General features: G+C 42.3%; 1 protein-coding gene across 1 annotated transcript in view; it reads left to right on the top strand.

Moving 5' to 3' along the window:
* Positions 1–24,150, top strand: part of kdm2ab (lysine (K)-specific demethylase 2Ab) — a 24,420-nt gene continuing 270 nt past the window's right edge. Inside the window, exons 1-23 of the mRNA XM_061900060.1 lie at positions 1–204; positions 1,208–1,248; positions 4,899–5,037; positions 7,176–7,254; positions 7,395–7,441; positions 8,425–8,603; positions 8,676–8,782; positions 8,867–8,960; positions 9,041–9,194; positions 9,271–9,386; positions 9,467–9,593; positions 9,679–9,971; positions 10,040–10,117; positions 11,405–11,701; positions 11,785–11,913; positions 12,000–12,086; positions 15,484–15,708; positions 15,785–15,814; positions 17,008–17,942; positions 18,016–18,179; positions 18,272–18,418; positions 23,142–23,357; positions 23,435–24,150. The exon at positions 23,435–24,150 is cut by the window's right edge and continues 270 nt beyond it. Coding sequence (XP_061756044.1) covers positions 1,213–1,248; positions 4,899–5,037; positions 7,176–7,254; positions 7,395–7,441; positions 8,425–8,603; positions 8,676–8,782; positions 8,867–8,960; positions 9,041–9,194; positions 9,271–9,386; positions 9,467–9,593; positions 9,679–9,971; positions 10,040–10,117; positions 11,405–11,701; positions 11,785–11,913; positions 12,000–12,086; positions 15,484–15,708; positions 15,785–15,814; positions 17,008–17,942; positions 18,016–18,179; positions 18,272–18,418; positions 23,142–23,357; positions 23,435–23,616 — 3,861 coding nt within the window. The 5' untranslated portion in view covers positions 1–204; positions 1,208–1,212 and the 3' untranslated portion in view covers positions 23,617–24,150. The remainder of the gene's footprint in view (positions 205–1,207; positions 1,249–4,898; positions 5,038–7,175; positions 7,255–7,394; positions 7,442–8,424; positions 8,604–8,675; positions 8,783–8,866; positions 8,961–9,040; positions 9,195–9,270; positions 9,387–9,466; positions 9,594–9,678; positions 9,972–10,039; positions 10,118–11,404; positions 11,702–11,784; positions 11,914–11,999; positions 12,087–15,483; positions 15,709–15,784; positions 15,815–17,007; positions 17,943–18,015; positions 18,180–18,271; positions 18,419–23,141; positions 23,358–23,434) is intronic.

Genomic DNA, 24,150 nt, shown 5'->3' with positions numbered 1-24,150 from the left:
AGAGCAGTGTAAGGTTGGTGTGTATCTGTGTTGTTTGACCAGCTGAAAATGGCGGCTCGGAGCGTCGAAGCCGTCTACTAACTTTATGACATGATCATAAAAGCTAACAATGCGACACCAGCGCGGCCTCTCAACAATGGCGACAAACTTACCGGGGAAGCTACTGGTGAAACGCCGCCGTTGACCGCGAAACGGAGTTAGAAGGTAGAGGCGGATGCATTTTTTTTTTTTTTTTTTAAAGCTCCTAAGGCTAACATGCTAACATGCTAACATAGCTGGCGACGACTTATCAAAGAGGCGATCTGTTACCTACTTCCCTGTCTATATATTTATATATATATGTATATTTATATACAATATAAAACAAGTGTCACTTGTTAAATCACCCGTTTTTTCTAAATACTGTATATTTTGTTCTCTTTGGCGACACTGTTGGCTAATGCTAGTGTCGCTAGCTTCCCCGCTTGAGCGTTTCAAAACAAACCGGGCGGAAGGCGATGCACACCCTGGACAAGTCGCTATTCGCTATCTCATCGCAGGGCCAACACAGATAGACAGACAACATTCACACACTAGGGACCATTTAGTGTTGCCAATCAACCTACCCCCAGGTGCATGTCTTTGGAGGTGGGAGGGGCCTATCCCCAGGTGCATGTTTTTGAAAATGGGAGGGGCCTATCCCCATGTACATGTCTTTGGAAGTAGGAGGGGCCTATCCCCAGGTGCATGTCTTTGGAAGTAGGAGGGGCCTATCCCCAGGTGCATGTCTTTGGAAGTAGGAGGGGCCTATCCCCATGTGCATGTCTTTGGAAGTAGGAGGGGCCTATCCCCAGGTGCATGTCTTTGGAAGTAGGAGGGGCCTATCCCCAGGTGCATGTCTTTGGAAGTGGAAGGGGCCTATCCCCAGGTGCATGTCTTTGGAGGTGGGAGGAAGCCGGAGTACCCGGAGGGAACACACGCATTCACAGGGAGAACATGCAAACTTCACTTAGAAAGATCCCGAGCCTGGGATTGAACCCTGACTACTCAGGACCTTCGTATTGTGAGGCAGACGCAGTAGAATAGAATAGAATAGAATGGACTTTATTGTCATTATATTTGCATATAACAAGATTAAACCCTAACCCCTCTGCCACCGTGAAGCCCTAAATACTAAAATTTTTCCCCCATTTAACACTCTTCTCTTGATACTTTCCCTGTCGTTTAGAGACCATGGAGGATCCTCACACGCGGTACAGCAAGCGCCTGGTGAGTACACACACAGTGTCTTTGCCCGTCAAACAGCTGTTTGACGGGCATGTCAACGTCAACAGTTTGACCTGAGTTCAGTTTCAAAGTAGTAGTTTCCACGTGATGGGCTCTTCGTGGCGTGCTTCTGTCTTTAAAAGGCGAAGTAGCAATGAACTTAACGCCTTGAGGTTCAAGAGAAGGTCAAGTTCATTGTCTGACCTGCCGGTGTTGTTTTGACCTGCTGTCCACTGCCAGCTCCTTTCTTTCTTTTCTACATCTTCCAACTATTGTTGTTTGTCCCAAGTACTGTTGTCCTGATACCAGTATTTTGGTACCAGTACCATATTGTATTTCAATACTTTTCTAAATAAAGGGGACCACAAAAAATGGCATTTATTATTTTTTATAATTTTTTTTATATTTATTTATTTTTAAAAAAAAATCTTAGGGTACATTAAACATATCTATATTATTGCCAGTTTGTCCTCAAAGGCCTACTGAAATGAGATTTTCTTATTTAAACGGGGATAGCAGGTCCATTCTATGTGTCATACTTGATCATTTCGCGATATTGCCATATTTTTGCTGAAAGGATTTAGTGAAGAACATTGACGATAAAGTTAGCAACTTTTGGTCGCTAATAAAAAAGCCTTGCCTGTACCGGAAGTAGCAGACGATGTGCGTGTGACGTCACGGGTTGTGGAGCTCCTCACATCCTCACATTGTTTATAATCATGACCACCTGCAGCGAGAGCGATTCAGACCGAGAAAGCGACGATTTCCCCATTAATTTGAGCGAGGATGAAAGATTCGTGGATGAGGAAAGTTAGAGTGAATAATAAAGAAAAAAATAAGACATGGCAGTGGGAGCGATTCAGATGTTATTAGACACATTTACTAGGATACTTCTGGAAAATCCCTTATCTGCTTATTGTGTTACTAGTGTTGTAGTGAGATTATTCTGTCGTACCTGAGAGTTGGAGTGGTGTCGGACACGGGTGTGTTGACCGCTAGTGTCTCTGAGGGAAGCCACGCAGCTGCCTCTTTGACAGGTTCACGAGGAACGACGCAAGCTCCGCTCATGTCTACGGTAAGAGCCAACTTATTACCACAATTTTCTCACCGAAACCTTCCGGTTGGCATGTGGTCGGGAACCATGTTCGCTTGACCGCTCTGTTTCATAGTAAAGCTTCACCTTCGGGAATGTAAACAAGGAAACACCAGCTGTGTTTGTGTTGCTAAAGGCAGCCGCAATACACCGCTTCCCACATACATCTTTCTTCTTTGACGTTTCCATTATTAATTGAACCAATTGCAAAAGATTCAGCAACGCAAATGTCCAGAATACTGTGTAATTATGCGATTAAAGCAGATGACTTATAGCTGGGATCGGGCTGGAACAAAATGTCCGCTACAATCAGGCGTCATCATACCGCAACGTTTTCAACAGGATACTTCGTGCGAAATTTAAAATTAAAGGCCGTATTGGCATGTGTTGCAATGTTAAGATTTCATCAATGATATATAAACTATCAGACTGCGTGGTGGCTAGTAGTGGCTTTCAGTAGGCCTTTAAGTTTCCATGTGATGGGCTCTTCGTGGCGTGCTTCTGTCTTTAAAAGGTGAAGTAGCAATGAACTTAACGCCTTGAGGTTCAAGTTCATTGTCTGACCTGCCGGTGTTGTTTTGACCTGCTGTCCACTGCCAGCTCCTTTCTTTCTTTTCTACATCTTCCAACTATTGTTGTTTGTCCCAAGCTCTGTGGTATCAGTACCTAAGTGTATTTGGATACTTTTCTAAATAATGGAGACCACAAAAAAATTGCATTATTTGCATTATTTTAACAAAAAATCTTAGGGTACATTAAACATATCTTTATTATTGCCAGTTTGTCCTTAAATAAAATAAAATAGTAGTAAGTAAACAAACAAAGACTAATTAGTCTGCTGACATATGCAGTAACATATTGTCATTTATCATAGGGCTGGGCGATATGGCCTTTTTTAATATCTCTATTTTTAGGCCATATCACGATACACGATATATATCTGGATATTTTGCCTGAGCCTTGAATGAACACTTGATGCATATAATCACAGCAGTATGATGATTCTATGTGTCTACATTAAAACATTCTTCTTCATATTGCATTAATATATGCTACTTTTAAACTTTCATGCAGCGAAGGAAATCACAAATAAGTCAATTGACCAAAACTGTGTTTATTAAACAGATGTTAGCAGGTGACTTTTCAAATGATGCTACATACTAGCAGTAATGCTAATTTTTGTAGCAACGCTTGTGACCCACACTTGACAAATTAAAGTTGTCTATTCGACATATACCCCCCTGAAGCTGAACCACCGCCAGACGATGAACCCCGTGCTGTTTTTCTTGGGAATTAATTCTTCCTTCATTTGTTACCAGATTCGCATCTTCTTTCTCTCGTATTACCACTCGCACGGCTCCACTAGCATTACAGCTAACGTTACCCATGCTGCTACCTCTCTACCCTGACTTATTTGGACTTTTTTGCTTTTTTCCTGCGTGTAGTGTTTTACTTCTTGTCTTGCGTTCCTATTTTGTTGTTGATTGTCATGTCATGTACGGATATACTTTGTGGACGCCTTTCTGCTGCTCCACACACAGTAAGTCTTTGCTGTCGTCCAGCATTTTGTTTTGATTTACATTGCAGCCAGTTCAGTTTTAGCTTCGTTTTGCATAGCCTTCACAACATCTACAAAAGCAATTAGCTACCTGCTGCCACCTACTGACATGGAAGAGTACTACATGATTACTCCGCCGAGCTCCAGACAGCACAGACTCTCAACAACAGCACACTTGCGGATTATAATTACTGGTTTGGTGAAATTCCATAATCTCCCACGTCACACCAGACAGTATCTCAAGGTACTCTAGTGTGCCGCGGCACAGTGGTTGAAAAACACTGGTCTAGCTTTAGTATAGGAGGTTGTACTAAAAAGAAACCAGCATCTGCTATTGTCTAGCTGTAGTTTCTTGATGTTTTCCAAAGTGATACTTATTTTTCAACCTATACATGTTGAAAATAAATGTGTGCCGCTGTTGTATTACGCTGCAATTATAGTTTTGTAAATGGTTATAATGCATTTTTTAGATGTAATGTTCAGTTTGCATAGTAGTACAGTTTGCATAGTACATTTTCTGTAAACTAACCTTGTGGGGGTGGGGACATCTGATCCATCTGTCCAGCCAAGCACTGTAGCATGTGGGTGAATGGCAGGGGGTTTAATGTGTGGAAGATTAACCCCTCTATTGTCACGCTGTATTGTTTGCTCCCCACTTTAACTGGATTAGGACTTGAATGCCGGGCCAGTTTATCAATCAGCTGTCCTTCTCTGAATGTCCTCACATAGTCCTGTGCTCGAAATAAGGCAAAACGTTTGTCCGTCAGCATTCATTCAAAATGTGCTTTGGTTTGGCTGAAAAACCGTTGGTGCCTCAGTTCCAAGCTGTTTTCTCTGCAATGACCCAGCATTTCCCTCACACCAATGTATCTTCAGTCCATTGAAAGGAAGCCAAGTTACAGGCAGGGTGTTGTTCAAAGCGAGCGTCCAACAATGGTTGACTGGAAAGTTCTTAATTCTTGCCGTTGTTTACACAAGCTATTTATTCCTTGTCGCCACCAGCGTACCGGGACCCGCCGCCGCTACCAGGATGATGGCATCTCCGATGACGAAATCGAAGGGAAGCGAACGTTTGACCTGGATGAGAAGTTGCAGTGCAGCAGGTTTGGCTCCGACTTGGTCAAACACATGGAGGGAAAAGGTGAGCTGTCAAAGTAAACACAGGGAAACGTGTTACTGAGAAGAGACAGTTTAAAGGGGAGTTGCACTTTTTAAAATACAATCCTATGTGAGACAAGAACACATATGTCTTTTTATATATTTTTTGTAAATCATATATACAAGCTAGCAATAGGCTGCTAACAATGCAGGTAATGGATATTGGACCTAATCCGTATATAAATCGCTCTGAAAAACTTACAAAAGCGTCCAAGAGGTTTGGACACACCTTCTCATTAAATGCGTTTTTTTTATTTTCATGACTATTTACATTGTAGACTGTCACATCAAAACTATGAATGAACACATGTGGAGTTGTGTACTTAACAAAAAAAGGTGAAATAACTGAAAACATGTTTTGTATTCTAGTTTCTTCAAAATAGCCACCCTTTGCTCTGATTACTGCTTTGCGCACTCTTGGCATTCTCTCCATGAACTTCAAGAGGTAGTCACCTGAAAGGTTTTTCACTTCACAGGTGTGCTTGAAGTAGGGCTGGGCAATATGGCCTTTTTTTAAATATATTTATATTTTTAGGCCATATTACGATGCACAATATATATCTGGATATTTTGCCTTATACTTGAATGAACTCTTGATGCATATAATCACAGCAGTATGAGGATTCTATGTGTCTACATTAAAACATTCTTCTTCATACTGCATTAATATACGCTACTTTTAAACTTTCATGCAGAGAGGGAAATCACAACTAAAGTCAATTGACCAAAAGTGTATTTGTGAAACAGTTATTAAGCAGTGGCACAAACATTCATGTCATTTCCAAAACAGAAAGTGCAAGATTGTCAGAGACATTTTAAAGCAAGCTATTAGTGCACTTTTGTGCATGATGTCACTAAGATGACATATCAAAACAACACAAAATTAAAGTGCACTTTTTGTACAGAACGTGATTACAATAGTTTAAAACAATTATAGTGCACTTTTTGTGCATGATGTCACACAAGATATTTCAGTAAGTGTCAAATAAAATGAGTTTCATAATAGGAAATCAAATATTGTATGTCCTTTACTATGTGGTAGGTTACTGTGGATGTTATCTTCTTCTGTTGTTGACTATTTTTATCTTATGGTGTTGATGTGGAAATGTTTGCCTCGGCATTTTGATGGTGTGGGTGTGTGGCACCGAATGGAGATGTTGACATGCGGAGTTTCAAGCACTCTTCATTCTCTAGCAGGTGACTTTTCAGTAATGCTACTTTTTTGGCGCTTTTGCCCCACACTTGACATATTACGGTTGTTTGTTCAACATATTCCCAATTGAAGCCAAACCACCGCCTGCTGTTTTTCTTGGGAATTCATTCTTCCTTCAATTGTTACCAGATTCGCACCTTCTTTCTCTCGTATTACCACTCACAGGGCTCAGCTAGCATCACAGCTAACGTTACCCATGTTGCTACCTCTCTGCTCCGTGAGGGCATATACGTATGTGACGTATGTTAGAAGGTGCGCTTGCTGTCTGTGAGGAGACACAAGAAAGTGTGAGAAGAGCCTGCGGTGTAATGCCAGCAGCTAAAAGCAACTGCGTGAGAACGCATACTTGAATATCATGAAATAGTCATTTTCTATATCGCACAGAGACAAACCCGCGATATATTCCCCAACCCTAGCTTGGAGCTCATGGAGAGAATGCCAAGAGTGTGCAAAGCCGACACTAGAATATAAAATATGATTCAGTTATCTCACCTTTTTTGTTAAGTACATAACTCCACGTGTTCATTCATAGTTCTGATGTGACAATCTGCAATGTAAAAAGTCATGAAAATAAAGAAAACGCATTGAAGAGAAGGTGTGTCCTTACTGTTGGTCTGTACTGTATGTAGTGCAAAAAATATGTTTGCGACATGTTGCAGTGTTTGGGCTGGAGAATTAGAGCGCGAGATGTGATCAGTTTATGTGCAGACTAAAAATGATTTATGGTCCTACAGAACACATACACACATTATCATTGAATTGGTGTGGCTTTACAAGCGGCTCCATTAAGTTTAAAAAGGTATTTTGGTAAAAAAAAATAAAAATCTAATGCACGGTTATTTCAGAAAAAATGTCAATAATGTTTAAAGAAGACTGAGACTAATGTTTTGCATATATTTCTGCACCAGATTTCACGTTTGAGTACATCCAGAGGGAAGGACTTAGGGAGCCCATCATCTTTGAAAAACCCGAAGGCCTGGGACTACAGTTAGTACTTTTCTTCATCACATCAATTTAAGCAGAGAGTATTATAGACAGTATTATTCAACAGTAAAAGCTAAAGTTAGGCCGCAGCTTGTTGTTGTATTGAATGAGATGGTGTCCCCAAACTTTTCACTCTCTTTCAGAATGCCAGACTCTGATTTTAGTGTGAGCGATGTCAAGGTGTTTGTTGGTGAGTTTTGCACATTCCATTAGATATTTAGATAATCAAACATAGTTATGTTGTTGTTTGTTATGAAATATGTATGTTATGAATATATAAAACATTGCCTAGTCTTCTGAGTTGAACAACACGTGTAACTGTGTGAAAAGGCGGCAGAAGTTTTACTTCTTTTTGCTCCTTTTCCCTATGATTTATTTAAATGTTATGTGTTTTTTTTTGTTTGAACTTGATTGAATGAATGAAAAAATGACAAAACAAACATGCAGGACACTAACTAATCAGAATTTCAATCAATCAAAATGTAGGCATATAGCCATTAATGGCAAGTGCCTCATAGGGCTGAACGCAAAAAACTGAACGCAATGGAAACAATGAGAAACCTTGGGAGGGTGACCTTGGGTGACCGGTGCAAAGGATGCCTAGTGGGTACGGTTCATAATGTGAGAGTCCAGTCCATAGGGTGGCCAGTAGTGGGGTCCACTTGCATGTAAACAAGTTGGCAGCGAAGAAACGTCACCAACTGATGCATGGTAGTGGTCCACCCTGAGTCCTGACTTTGAAACAGCTAGCGCCGCCTCTGTGGAAACTGATGCGTGGCCACTTGATAACCTCTCCGTGCAAGAGATGGGGGCAGAGGCGAAAAGAGAAGAGGCAGGTCAACTACTCTAAAAAGGGGTCTATTCAAAGGCTAGGGTGAATAAATGAGTTGAGAAACCTAAATGCTTTTACTGATTTACCGTCTCAGTTGTGCAGAATCTGAATAGTTTTTATTGCCATTGTTTGAGAACGGGTTCACAAACTAGGAATTTTTCTTGGTGCAATCGTGCAACATAGAAGACATATAAGATAGAATAAGTAATAAGATGAGCTGTAAGTGAGTTATCAGATCTTTTTCTTGTGTCTGATGGCCAAGGGGAAAAAACTGTTGAGGTGTCTGAGGGGAGAGGGGAGAAGACTGCGCACTAATTGAACTCCCGTTGATTTCATCCCAGGGAGTCGACGCATCGTTGACGTGATGGACGTCAACACCCAGAAGGGAATCGAGATGTCGATGGCTCAATGGGGGCGCTACTACGAGACCCCGCCGTCGGAACGAGAGAAACTTTACAACGTCATCAGCTTGGAGTTCAGTCACACCAAATTGGAGAATTTGGTGCAGCGTCCGACATCCGTAAGAACGCACACGCTACTTTTCCACTACGTGGTTTAAATGAAGGTTTAAGCCACACATCGCTTAACTCAGGTGGACCTGATTGACTGGGTAGACAACATGTGGCCTCGCCATCTGAAGGAGAGACAGAGGGACTCTACCAATGCAATCATCGACATGCATTATCCCAAAGTACAGAAGTAGGTTCACCCAGCACTCCACACATGATCACTTTGTACTTTGAACTGATCTTTCTTCATCCCATTGTCCATGGCTTGTCGCAGGTACTGTCTAATGAGTGTGCAAGGCTGCTTCACAGATTTCCATATTGACTTTGGAGGCACTTCAGTCTGGTACCACATACTCAGAGGAGGAAAGGTTTGTGCTTTTTTGTTTTTACGCCAGGCCAGCGTCTAATGTCAAGACTACACCTTGTTTTTAACCTGTGACTTCTCCAGGTGTTCTGGCTGATTCCACCCAGCCCCCAGAACCTGGAGATGTATGAGAACTGGGTTTTATCAGGAAAACAAGGAGATATCTTCTTGGGTGACAAATGTCATGACTGCCAGAGGATAGAGCTCAAGCAAGGCAACACCTTCATGATTCCCTCAGGTCCGCCACAGATAGAATCACAAAAAACAAGAGTCTAAAAATGTGCGTCAACATGCTGTCACCTTGTTCGTGGCAGGGTGGATCCATGCTGTGTACACGCCCGAGGACACCCTGGTGTTTGGGGGGAATTTCCTCCACAGCTTTAATATTCCCATGCAGCTTAACATCTACAGTATTGAGGATCGCACTCGGGTAAGCAAAACCTTTACCGTGAATTAAAAAAAAAAACGAGTGTAGTTATTTTCTAATTTATTTTGGTCCTCTTCCTTCAGGTCCCAGCAAAGTTTCGTTACCCCTTCTACTATGAGATGTGCTGGTACGCCCTGGAGAGATACCTCTACTGCCTGACAAATGTCTCCCACCTCACTCCTGAGTTCCAAAAATACTCCCTCGGCATAGGTCAGGGCTCTCAACACGAGTCTCGTCGGTGCTACACTCGCTTCTGTACTTTGTACTAAGTTGATCTTTATTTGTCTCTGTTCAGGTCTGACACGAGCGGACCTCGATATCGATGACCACACCAGCAACGGTACCTCCAATGGCGTCGACATTGAGGTTGAAAGGAAGTTGAAGGAATCTGATAGTGACGTTGATAAGAATGCTGATGAAATCGAAATAGACAAAACAGATCCAGTTTTCAGACCGCAGTGTGCACTGACACCCTTTGAGCTAGAGGGGCTATGTAACCTGTTAGGGAAGCTGGAGGAATTGCCCCCCAACAAAAAGTGCGTCCCCACAGGGATTGAGAATGCCGAAGCTTTACTGGAAGACATGCGGGTGAGTATCATCTTCCTTATCTCTTTACCAGATCGTATTTGTTTTTGTAATTTTGTGTGTACGTGTAGGCTGTTCTGAAGGAGCATACCACCGACAACCCCAAGATGTCCTACACTGGAAAACCCATTGTCAGGTGGCCCAAAAGAGTAAGTGGAAAGTAGTCCACACTTAGAATCCTTAATTTTTTCTCAAAAATCGACAGTGCGCCTTATAACCCGGTGTGCCTAATGTACGGAATAATTCTGGTTGTGCTTACCGACCTCAAAGCTATTTTATCAGGTACATGGTGTAGTGATAAGTGTGATCTGTAGTTGGTAGTCATACAGAAGTGATACGTGTGGAATGCAATATGACGCAATTAGATGTTCCATTGAAAATTAAGGACATTCCACACGGCACTCAAACATCTTTAAAGATATTTTAGTATGACTTTGATGCTGCACCGCTTTGTGGATTGTCGGCCCATTACAGCTACCATAGTCAGAGATAGAAATATTACTATGGTGTGTGTGTATGAGGGCCGCCAAATGGCACCCATTAGCAGACATATTATCTGCCATTTTGTTTCACAATATTATGCAAAACCAACTTTTCTTACCATCTGGTACCTGCTGATGTGTATTTGAGAGCTGCATAAGTCCTGAACATTTGCACCGATGATGTAGTCGATATACTTCTTCTTTTTCACTATCTTCTTGTTATGGGACATTCATCCTCCGCTGTTGCCATTTATTATATAAAGTAGTGTAATGTTCTAACTTATATCTTTCAGTAAACTCGCCATGAAAGCGCTAAAACATACCGGTATAGTGAGTTTACATAATTCACCCAAAGAACTTTAGTTATTAGAGAGTTCCGGTCGGACAGGTTTTTACGGGACACATTTCCGAGCTTGTTGTTGTTGCCCTAGTGAGCCACGGATGGGAAGATGCTGCTCCGTTATTGATTTGAAGTCAAGTCTGAAATTCATTAAAACGGTTAACGCCATCTTTTGACACTTCTTCCACTCCCGACCTTGCACGCTACACCGATCCAACAAAGATGACGTGGAGAAGACGCTGTCCAAGGTGAGCCACGTAAATAAGACCGCCCACAAAACGGCGAATCCTGAAGTTACTGTCAGAAAGCGACTTGAAGATGATGTGTAAAACATCATCGATACAACATTTTCACCAAAGAACCACCTTTACTTGTTATGTAGACCACAAGGAAGTATTTTACATTTACAAAAAAAATAATAATATGACCCATTTAATGCGCCCTATAATCCGGTGCGCCATTTGTATGAAAAAAAAACTTGACTACACCCGCTCATCGGCGGTGCGCCCCTTGGTTTGGAAAATACAGTTATTTTAAATGTCATGACTTCACTGCAAAGTGTTTTCAATGTCAAATGTAAACAAAACTTGATGTGCCTTTTTTTTCTTCTGCAGCCGTCATGGTACCAACCACCCTCAACCCCACCACCACCACCACCAACACCACCACCACCACCAGCACCAGCACCGCCTTGCAGGCCGCGCCTGGGACCTTCTCTCTACAAACCTTTCGGTCAGAGATCCAACAAAAGCTCGTCCATCTCGGCTTTGAGGCGCCGTCGGGTGCGGTGCAAATACTGCTCGGGCTGCTGCAGGAAGGAGTGCGGCAATTGCAATTTCTGTCTGGACATGAGGAAGTTTGGAGGGCCTGGAAGGATGAAGAAGACCTGCATCATGAGACAGTGTCTCATGGTAAGTCACTTTTAGAAGCGGATGCTTTCCTCCATTGTCTTGTGTGCCATATTGTTTATCTGAGCATAATTTTCTTTCCACAGCCTGCTTTGCCAAATACTGCCCGATGTGCGGTCTGTAAAAAAGGGGAGGTAGAAGAATCCCACCCAAGTACTCACACGCTCATGGAGTGTTCTGTTTGCTTGCGCATTACTCATCGTCAATGCACAAAGGTAAGTGTGCTTCAAACAAACTCAATCATGTCCAAGTGGGTGATTTGTTTTCTGATTGCATTTGCAACATTCAACGACTCTTTCAGGAGTCCGGCGATGGAAAGATTAATGACGATTTGCCGAGCTGCTGGGAATGTCCTAGATGTAACCAAGACAAAGATTCCGCATCAGAGGTATGTCCGTTGTTGACTTCATTTCTGAGATGTATGCAGCGGTTCTTCCCTCAAACTAACCTCAGGTGACACCTGGTGTAAAATAAACATTATTCCAACACATTTTACTCAGATGACACTGGTCGTAGGGCTGGGCAATATGGCCTTTTTTAATATCTCAATATTTGTAGGCCATATCACGATACACCATATATATGTGGATATTTTGCCTTAGCCTTGAATGAACACTTGATGCATATAATCACAGTAGTATGATGATTCTATGTGTCTACATTCAAACATTCTTTTTCATACTGCATTAATATATGCTACTTTTAAACTTTCATGCAGAGAGGGAAATCACAACCAAGTCAATTGACCAAAAGTGTTTTTATGAAACAGTTATTAAGCAGTGGCACAAACATTCATGTCATTTCCAAAACAGAAAGTGCAAGATTTTCAGACATTTTAAAACAAGCTATTAGTGCACTATTGTGCATGATGTCACTAAGATGACATATCAAAACAACACTCAAAGTGCACTTTATGTACAGAACGCCACTACAATAGTTAAAAACAAATAAAGTGCACTTTGGTGCATGATGTCACAAGCTATTTCAATAAGTGTCAAATAAAAATGAGCTGCATAATAGGAAATCAAATTGCTATGTGGTGGGTTTCTGCAGACGTTATCTCCTAATGTTGTTCACAATTTTTTTTCATACGGTGTTGATGTGGAAATGGTTGCCTCAACATTTTGTTGGTGTGTCACCAAATGGAGATGTTGACATGCGTAGTACGCACTCTTCATTCTCTAGCAGGTGACTTTTCAAATGATGCTACACATTAGCGGTAATGCTACTTTTTGTAGCAGCGCTTTTGCCCCACACTTGACAAATGACGGTTGTCTGTTCGACATAGTCCACTTGAAGCCAAACCACCGCCATACGATGGACCCCCTGCTGTTTTTCTTGGGAATTAATTCTTCCTTGATTTGTTACCAGTCGCACCTTCTTTCTCTCGTATTACCACTCGCACCACAGCTAACGTTACCCATGCTGCTACCTCTCTGCTCCGCGAGGGCGCATACGTATGTGACGTATGATGTGACAGTATGTGACGTATGTAAGAAGGTGTGCTTGCTGTCTGTGAGAAGGAGGGACAGGAAAGAGTGGGAAGAACCTGTAGTGTAATGCCCGCAGCTAAAAGCAACTGCGTGAGAACGTATACTCAAATATCACGATATTGTCATTTTCTATATCGCACAGAGACAAACCCGCAAAAAATTGAGTATATCGATATATCGCCCAGCCCTAAATGGTCGCATTTCACAAACACACTCTAACCATCCATTTTCTATACCGCTTATCCTCATTAGAGCCTTGGGTAAGCTGGAGTATATCCCAGCTGGTTTCAGGCGAGGGGCAAAGTTCACCTTTGCCTGGTCACCAGCCAATTACAGGCCATGTATAGACAAACATCCATTCACACTTTTAGACAGTTTAGAGCAGGGGTGTCACACTGATTTTCATTGGGGGCTACATCACACTTATGGCGGCCCTCAGAGGGTCACTTGTAACTAGTGCTGGGTGATATGTAAAAAAATGCATATCACGATATGGATCATTTTATATCACAATAACTATATACCACGATATAGCTATGGTACGCTTTCAGTTTTCTGAAAAATGTAACAACATTCATGACCGCTTACCTTTTTTCTCACTTTATTTGCAAGTGAAATATACACATTTGGTATAGCAAACAACAATAGTAACAAAACATATTTTTCAAGTTTTTAAAACACTTTTTTCAAGTTTTTTAAAGTTTTACAAGTATTCAAGTTTCTCTGAAGTGCAATCAGAACGCTAGATCATGACTAAAAATAAACAATTACTTTTGGGAGCAGATGTAAACAATTGCAATAAAAAATCTTAAAAGATTAGATTAGATTACATAGTACTTTATTTATTCCGTCAGGAGAGTTCCTTCAGGAAAATTAAAATTTTCAGCACAATCCCATTCAAGATCAGAAAAACATTACAGGGAGACAGAACAGGATCGCTGACTGGTCTGCCGGCTTCCAGCGCCCCTTACAAAAAAGATGAGATACAGGTAAACAGGGGGAATGGGAGGAAAAAAATAAAATAAAATAAAAAATACAAGATTTAAATAAAATAAAAAAATCGGTCTTAGCCTGGGCCCTGGAGAGGGGGTGCAGACTGAGGCCAAGGGAAAAGACAACTCATAGCCATAGTACACATCCCTCTTACATGTGTGTAAGAGGAAAACATCAAACATCAAAGAACACAGAGGACATTAAAGCAGCAGATACAAGCAGACACTTCTACATACAGCTGTGAATAAAAAGTAAAAGAAACATATGCACTGTGGTGGCCTCTGCGGTGTTCCACGCCATCGTCCGCTGGGGTGGAGGGAGCGTGGCCAGAGACAGGAGCAGACCCAACAAAGCAACCAAGACAGCCGACGCCACTCTTGGCCAGTGTCCAGTCCGCATTGATGAGCGAGGATACGTCCAAGGTGACTGAGGTGTCCGACACTAGCTCACCCAGCCAAGACACCGCGAAGCCTCTCCGTCCCAGCGCTCAGTGCTAGCTCCGCAGCCCTGTCCCCTCATCCGCATCTCCTCCAGTCCCTCCAAACCGACTCCAGTGTGGCAGAGACCCAGCAACTGGTCTCCATGGCCAAAAGGCTCCGGGGAGGCAGATCCAGAAGTCCACAAAAAAAGCACCACAGAGGTCACAAAAGTGCCACCCCTTGTCACACAATCCCAAAGGGTCCCGGACCAAAAGGCAAAAAAATATAATAACACATGAAAACAAGAGGGAAACACAAAAGGAAGACATAAGAGCACAGAGCTCCTGCCAACAGCAGCCACTACAGTAGCGCCACCATCTTGGAAGAAAAAGATGGCACGTCTCTGGAATCCTTAACATTAGCCTTCAGTCCAGTCAGAACAGTAATAGGTCACAATGAAATTTAAACAAATACTTTTGGTTTATCAAGTGTACCGGGACCATAAGTTCAACAACGAGGTGTGCGATGGCGTCATTTATTTGTCGGTAAATGCGGGACGTTTTGTCTTAGGGTTTGTGTCGTACCAGAGCGTCTCGAATTTTTGGTTGAATGGGTGTAGCGCTGGTAGCATTGATTGGTGTGACTCTTGCCTTTTGGGTCTCAGTGTACTCCTCCTGGTGTTTTCTGAGGTGGTAAAATAGGTCGGTTGTGTAATGTGTGATAATTTAATATTTGTTGCAATATTAGATTAAGTTTAAAATATACCAAATTGCATACATTGCATGTACATATTAAGATGTGTCCAAACTTTTGGCGTGTACTGTATTCCTCTCCTAAGACGACCATTGCAGTGACACCGTCCATTTCCCCCTGTCCCCAGTCTTTTAGTGATGGGGAGAGTGACTCTTCAGAAGAATCCACGTCGCCGCCACCAGCCAAACGTTCCTACAGGGAAGGCATTGGCGTAGGCGAAAGGATGGCACGGGGGCGACGCGGCAGACCCCCGTCACGGACCACAGCCCCACCACCTTCTCAGAAACTGCTGCTGCAGCATCAACAAAATCGCAGGAGAGCAAGTCTATTGGAGCTTAGGCTCAGGAAGAGAGTAAGGGATTACAACAATGTTTTTGTGTCCGATGGGGAAAAAAAAACGTTCTAATTGTTGTTCCTTTTGATTACAGCTAAAACTGGAGCGCAGCAAAATTCTTGCAGTAAGTTTGCAGATAATTCTGCAAGAAATTTGTATTTAAAGGCCTACTGAAAGCCACTACTACCGACCACGCAGTCTGATAGTTTATATATCAACGATGAAATATTAACATTGCAACACATGCCAATACGGACGGTTAAGTTTACTAAATTACAATTTTAAATTTCCCGCGGAGTTTCTTGTTGAAAACGTTTCGGAATTGTTTGTGACCTCTCGAGTTGTAGCGGACATATTAGCCCAGCACCACAGACGGCTAAAAGTCGTCTCTTTTCATCGCATAATTACACAGTAATTTGGACATCTGTGTTGCTGAATCTTTTGCAATTTGTATAACTAATAATGGAGACTATAAAGAATAATGCTGTTGGTGGATTGCAGCTGTCTTTTGCACCGAAACACAGCCGGTGTTTCTTTGTTTGTTGTGAAGCTTTAACACAGAGCGGTCAAGCGAATATGTTTCTTTACGTCAACCAGCAAGTTTTTGGATGGGAAAATTGTGACATTAAGTCGGCTCTTACCGGAGATATCAGTGGATTATACCACCTCCTACTGCAGCTCAAAAAGGCAGCTGTGATCTTAGCTCCTCGGCTTCTCTCAGAGACACTGGCGTTTACCGCAGCCATCTGACTTTCAGGTATGACTTTACAATCTCACTAAAGCACTATTAAACAATAAGCAGATAAGGGATTTTCCAGAATTATCCTAGTAAATGTGTCTAATTACATCTGAAACGCTCGCACTGCCGCCGCCTGGAGCCGTTGCCTTTTCTTTTTTTCTTTCATTTTTTTTTCTAGTCCTTCCCTCTGAATTTCCTCATCCACAAATCTTTCATACTCGCTCAAATTAATGGGGAAATTGTCGCTTTCTCGGTCCGAATAGCTCTTGCTGCTGGAGGCTATTATTATAAACAATGTTCAGATGTGAGGAGCCCTACAACCCGTGACGTCACGCGCACATCGTCTGCTACTTCCGGTAAAAGCAAGGCTTTTTTATTAGCGACCAAAAGTTGCGAACTTTATCCTCGATGTTCTCTACTAAATCCTTTCAGCAAAAATATGGCAATATCGCGAAATGATCAAGTTTGACACATAGAGTAGACCTGCTATCCCCGTTTAAATAAGAAAATCTCATTTCAGTAGGCCTTTAAAGAATGTTATGTACACTATTGTAAATAATGTTGCTTTTGACTTGTAGCAGAAACAGTCAATGGAGCGCTCCAAGTTACTATCCCGCCTGCGCTCTCCAGTGGGCAGACTCTCTCAGGGAAGAGGTCGGGGCACCTCCTGGCTGGGTGGCTCCTCCAGAGCGACCGGCTCCCTCCGGCTACACTCGTCTCCCGCTCCCACACTTGAAGACAGGGGAGAGCTCCGCCGAGGGCAAGGGAGAGGTGTGAGGCTGCGCGGCGGGGGAGCGGGAAGAGGAGTCACCGGTGGTCGACCCAATCCCAGGTTGGAGGACAGTGAGGACAGCAGCAGCAGCACGAGCAGCAGCAGCTCTGACGAGGAAGAGGAGGAGACGGTGCCAAACGGTAAAGAGAACCAGCCACAGTCGAGACGAGAAGGTGTACGAGCCACAGACATGGAAGAGGAGGAGCTGCGAGAGGAAAAGGGCACGGGTGGTGATGGTGAGCAGGTCACCGACAGCTCGTTTGCCAAAGTAACGCTACAAAGGCCATCCAAGGACAAGCAGCACCTTTCCGCCATTGTTCCCAAACTGGAGGCAATCACCCCGCAGACTGCAGCACACACACCCAACCGGTCTCTAGTGAGACCGCCCATCAGAAACCCAAACACAAATGGTAAACATTCCAGCATGCAGCAGCCGCCGCCAATCTCCCGCGGCGGGGACACACGCACTTCCCACCACGCGGAGAGCAACGCGGCCGCTCAAAGGAAAATGCCCGGCAGCACGGCGAAGCTGAGCAACGGCGCCTCCTCGTCTACATCCTCCGATCTCTCACACCTCCGCACCCCTCTGTCCGCCCTACAGGGCGGAGGGAGTGAAGCAGGCAGGGAGGGCAGTGGGAGTGGGCCGGACTGCGAGAGGGAAGTGTGGGTGTCTGTCTTCCGGTACCTAAGTCGAGCAGAACTTTGCGTATGCATGGCGGTCTGCAAGAACTGGTACAAATGGTAAGAGCTTGACATGACTTCTATTGCATTTCACCTCGGTGTGTTTGGTCATGCATCTCTTACCCATCTGTAGGTGCCTGGACAAGCGACTTTGGACGCAGATTGACCTGAGCATTAAACGCACCATCACCCCTCAGGCGCTAACAGGGATCATCAAGAGGCAACCCGCTTCGCTCGATCTCTCTTGGACCAACATCTCCAAAAAACAACTTGGCTGGCTTGTTAGCCGCCTTCCAGGCAAATATAAACACTAACTTTTGTCTTTCATGACCATCAAAATGACTTAACACACAAGACCTAATGCTGCATCACTTTGATGTGTTTTATAGGGCTGAAGGACCTGATGCTGGCAGGTTGTACGTGGACATCGATTTCTGCTCTGTGTTCCTCCGGTTGTCCTCTCCTTCGCTCTCTCGACTTGCGATACGCAGACGGCGTCAAAGATGCTCAGATCAGGGACTTGGTCACTCCTCCAGGTGAGCAAACACATTGTTAGATTATCACCTTTGACAAGAGGATATGTGATTATTTGTCTGTCAGTTAGCAATAGAGTGGTTACGATGTACTTATTCGATACACAATAAAAATAAACCCATATACTCAATACCTTATTGGAAACTGTTCAAACTGTCAAGTATTTGAATTAGCAATAGAATGGTTACGATGTACTTATTCGATACACGATAAAAATAAAAAAAAATAAACCTGTCTACTCACGACCTAATTGAAAACTGTCAAGCATATAAAATCAATGTGCTTCAACATATTTTTTTACACACAATTTAAACTGCAGTACCATCTGCCAAAGGGTAAACTATACGTATAGTTCAAAAAGTAAGAGTGGCCTATAGCCTCCCTGTGCTGTTTATCTAAACAGTTAATACTGTGCTCATAAATAACAACAATAGTCAACTATTTTACATTCCAAAAAGACTGTAGGGTTTCCGTGTGGCATCAAAAAGCATTAAGTCATTAAATGGATTTTGCAAAAATTAAGGCCTTAAATGGCATTAAAAAAATCTAATACAATTGTAGGTGAGGGCCGATAGTCAATATATCAATAGGTTATATTGTTGATATATATTATATTGTTTTTATATTGGTTTTATATTTATTTATTTTTTTGTTTTTATTCAGTCATTGGTGGAGGTAAGGATAATTATTTGAATATTGTTTTTTAGGGCCGCGAATCTTTGGGTGTCCCACGATTCGATTCAATATCGATTCTTGGGGTCACGATTCGATTCAAAATCGATTTGTTTTTTTCAATCCAACACGATTCTCGATTCAAAAACGATTTTTTTCCCCGATTTAAAAGGATTCTGTATTCATTCAATACATATGATTTCAGCAGGATCTTCTCCAGTCTGCTGACATGCAAGCAGAGAAGTATATTTTTGTAAAAAGCTTTTATAATTGTAAAGGACTGTTTTATCAACTGATTGCAATAATGTAAATGTGTTTTAACTATTAAACGAACCAAAAATATGACTTATTTTATCTTTGTGAAAACATTGGACACAGTGTGTTGTCAAGCTTATGAGATGCGATGCAAGTGTAAGCCACTGTGACACTATTGTTCTTTTTTATTATTTTTATAAATGTCAAGTAATAATGTCAATGAGGGATTTTTAATCACTGCTATGCTGAAATTATAACTATTGATACTGTTATTAATAATATTCATTTTTGTTTCACTACTTTTGGTTTGTTCTGTGTGGTGTTTGTGTCTCTTCTCAATTGCTCTGTTTATTGCAGTTTTGAGTGTTGCTGGGTCAGGTTTGGTTTTGGAATTGGATTGCATTGTTATGGTATTGTGAAATGGTTTGTTGGGTTGATAAAAAAGAAATAGATTTTTAAAAAATGAGAATAGCGATTCAAATTTGAATCGATTTTTTCCTACACCCCTATTGTTTTTAATATTGTGCAGCACTTTGGAAACATTTTTGTTGTTTAAATGTGCTATATAGTGGGGCAAAAAAGTATTTAGTCAGCTAGCGATTGTGCAAGTTCTCCCACTTAAAATGATGACAGAGGTCTTTAATTTTCATCATAGGTACACTTCAACAGTGAGAGACAGAATGTGGGAAAAAAATCCAGGAATTCACATTGTAGGAATTTTAAATAATTTATTTGTAAATTATGGTGGAAAATAAGTATTTGGTCAATAACAAAAATTCAACTCAATACTTTGTAATATAACCTTTGTTGGCAATAACAGAGGTCAAACGATTACTATAGGCCTTTACCAGGTTTGCACACACAGTAGCTGGTATTTTGGCCAATTCCTCTATGCAGATCTTCTCGAGAGCAGTGATGTTTTGGGGCTGTCGCCGAGCAACATGGACTTTCAACTCCCTCCACAGATTTTCTAAGGGGTTGAGGTCTGGAGACTGGCTAGGCCACTCCAGGACTTTCAAATGCTTCTTACGGAGCCACACCTTTGTTGCCCGGGCGGTGTGTTTGGGATCATTGTCATGCTGGAAGACCCAGCCACGTTTCACCTTCAAAGCTCTCACTGATGGAAGGAGGTTTTGGCTTAAAATCTCACGATACATGGCCCCATTCATTCTTTCCTTAACACGGATCAATCGTCCTGTCCCCTTAGCAGAAAAATAGCCCCAAAGCATGATGTTTCCACCCCCATGCTTCAAAGCAGGTATGGTGTTCTTGGGATGCAACTCAGTATTCTTCCTCCTCCAAACACGACGAGTTGAGTTTATACCAAAAAGTTCTATTTTGGTTTCATCTGACCACATGACATTCTCCCAATCCTCTGCTGTATCATCCATGTGCTCTCTGGCAAACTTCAGACGGGCCTGGACATGCACTGGCTTAAGCAGGGGGACACGTCTGGCACTGCAGGATTTGATTCCCTGTCGGCGTAGTGTGTTACTGATGGAAAACTTAGTTACTTTGGCCGCAGCTCTCTGCAGGTCATTCACCAGGTCCCAGTGTGTGGTTTTGGGATTTTTGCTCATTGTTCTCATGATCATTTTGACCCCACGGGATTAGATCTTGCGTGGAGCCCCAGATCGAGGGAGATTATCAGTGGTCTTGTATGTCTTCCATTTTCTGATAATTGCTCCCACAGTTGATTTTTTCACACCAAGCTGCTTGCCTATTGTAGATTCACTCAGCTCTTTGGTCTTGGCCATAGTGGAGTTTGGAGTCTGACTGTTTGAGGCTGTGGACAGGTGTCTTTTATACAGATAACGAGTTCAAACAGGTTCTATTAATACAGGTAACGAGTAGAGGACAGAAGAGCTTCTTAAAGAAGAAGTTACAGGTCTGTGAGAGCCAGAGATCTTCCTTGTTTGAAGTGACCAAATACTTATTTTCCACCATAATTTACAAATACATTCTTGAAAATTCGTACAATGTGAATTCCTGGATTTTTTTTTTCACATTCTGTCTCTCACAGTTAAATAATAATAATAATGGATTAGATTTATATCGCGCTTTTCTATTGTTGAGATACTCAAAGCGCTCACAGAGAAGTGAGAACCCATCATTCATTCACACCTGGTGGTGGTAAGCTATATCTGTAGCCACAGCTGCCCTGGGGTAGACTGATGGCTGCCAGTTTGCGCCTACGGCCTCTCCGACCACCATTCATTCACCAGTGTGAGCGGCACCGGGGGCAAAGGGGTGAAGCGCCCTGCCCAAGGACACAACAACGGCAGCGATTGGGATGTTAATAGGTGGGAAGCGAACCTGCAACCCACGGGTTTCTGGCACGGCCGCTTTACCCACTACGCCATGCCGCCCCCATTTAAAGTGTACTTATGATGAAAATTACAGACCTCTGTCATCATTTTAAGTGGGAGAACTTGCACAATCGCTGGCTGACTGAATACTTTTTTGCCCTCCTGTATAAATAAAGTGGATTGGATTGACTGGATCGATCAAATGATAAATGGAAATGAACTTAGTGATGTTGCGGCAATTGATAAATTGCTACGTCCAACTGTGTGTTCCTTTTCCTCCTCTCTGTCTTTCAAACTGCATACAAGAGGTCTAGTAGTGTCCCAAAATGTCTTTCCTCCATAGCGGCCACTCAAACGTCTACGATGGCCCAAACTTTGCCATTCTTGGGCCTCTGTGGGCGTGTCGTCCTTAACTCTGACACCATGTCGTGTTCATTTTAGGCGTCTCCAGTTCAACACACATGAGTTAACATTAAACTACGTGTCTAAACTACGGTGGCCCAGGATGGACAACCAAGGCAGTTCTCACAACAAACCACAACTCTTGTTTTCTGACATTCCCACAGTACATGAATAAGAGTTCTTTCAGATGCCTGACACTTTATACACAACTTTCCAACTTTAAACAACTGAGGCAAGAAAAGGTTGCTGGATGCTGACCGGTCATAACACCTCGAATTCTTCTGGCATAAATACAAACTTCACTGGGAGGTTTTCTACAGCCACAGTCTTTTGAATTTCGTTTAAAATTTTTGTTCTGGAAAATCTAGAAGAAATAAGGATTTGTCTTTGTTAGAAATATACCATTTGTTATATGTTTTAACAATATGCAGATTAGATTTTAACCTATTTAAAACATGTCATCAAAATTCTAGAATTAATCTTAATCAGGACAAATGACTAATAATGTTCCATACATTCTTTTTTTAATTTTTTCAAAAAGATTCGAATTAGCTAGTTTTTCTCTTCTTTTTTTCAGTTGAATTTTGAATTTTAAAGAGTCGAAATTGAAGATAAACTATGTTTCAAAATGTAATTTTCTTTTTTTTCCTGTTTTCTCCTCTTTTAAACCGTTCAATTAAGTGTTTTTTTCATCATTTATTCTCTACAAAAAACCTTCTTTAAAAGGAAAAAAAATGTACGACGGACTGACAGACAGAAATACCCATTTTTTAAATATATATGTAGATTTATTAATTAAAGGTGAATTGAGCAAATTGGCTATTTCTGGCAATTTATTTAAGTGTGTATCAAACTGGTAGCCCTTCGCATTAATCAGTACCCAAGAAGTAGCTCTTGGTTTCAAAAAGGTTGGCGACCCCTGCTGTACAACCTTAGTACCTACCGTGTTATTTTATTAGTTCCAGTATGCCGCACAAACAACTAATTTAAGATTGAAGGTGTACATACCTTTTTTGTTCAGTGCCTAAAAGATGTGATTGACTTGTTTCTTTTGTAATCCTTCCAACCCACACTGTGTGGGGTCAAGGTTGTGACAATCGCAGTCAGTTCCGCACCATGCAGTGTCTTCGACTGGCGGGCTTGGACATCAGCGACTCCACGCTGCGCCTGGTGATCCGCCACATGCCCCACTTGACCAGGCTGGACATATCCCACTGCAACAGCCTCACAGACCACTCCATCAACCTGCTGACGGCGGTGGGCTCCTCCACGCGGAACACATTAACCGAACTCCACTTGGGAGGTGAGACGTGATGTTTCCTTTTGCAGATTGGGATTTCAATGGTTTTAACTGTGTGTGTGTGTGTGTGCGTGTGTCAGCTTGCAGTAAACTGTCAGACACCTGTCTCAAGTATCTCCGACGCCTGTCCTGCATATCCCTGTTGGATCTGCGAGGCTGTAAAGGTGTCTCCCGCAAAGCATGTGAGTCCTTTATCTCCGAGCTGTCCGTCAACACACTCTACTGCCTGTCGGAGGAGAAACTCATTCAGAGGATATCCTAGAGTTGGATTCTAAAGCGAGGTTTGGACGCTCATGTGCACCTGCAGAACTAAACTAGCCAGTGTTGATGGAAGGGAGCTGTTACCGCGGCAACAGTGCACCTAAAAAGAGACTCAGGACTCCTTTTGGTTTTTGTCTTACTTTTTTGGGGAGGTGGAGTTTTTTTTCACATGTCAGGAGTGGGAGGACATAGTTTATTCATAAAATTATCTGTTCTGGACTAAACAGCCACATTTAATTCTGTTAAATCACCTTTCGCTTCCATTTTTGCTTCATGCACAACGGCTATGGGTCAATTTCCTATTTTCTTAATCAAAAACCTGAAACGGATTGCATTTAAGAGCTATACAAGTGTTTAAATATGCATGAACTTGGCTCTTCCTGGGGAGCAGTGTGATGATGAAGTGCTGGGCCAGGGAGCAGTAGGCATGGAGGTACTACTCTTTCTACACAGACTTCCTTTAGATTTACACTCTCAACACAACATTTTTGATACATGTTTTTTTGGGGGTTGGGGATGTTCTCATGAGCATAAC

Source organism: Nerophis ophidion, linkage group LG05, assembly GCF_033978795.1.
Source record: "Nerophis ophidion isolate RoL-2023_Sa linkage group LG05, RoL_Noph_v1.0, whole genome shotgun sequence".
Classification (NCBI taxonomy): Eukaryota; Metazoa; Chordata; class Actinopteri; order Syngnathiformes; family Syngnathidae; genus Nerophis; species Nerophis ophidion.
Note: the sequence above shows the minus strand (reverse complement) of the source record. Positions and strands in the feature narration are given on the sequence as shown.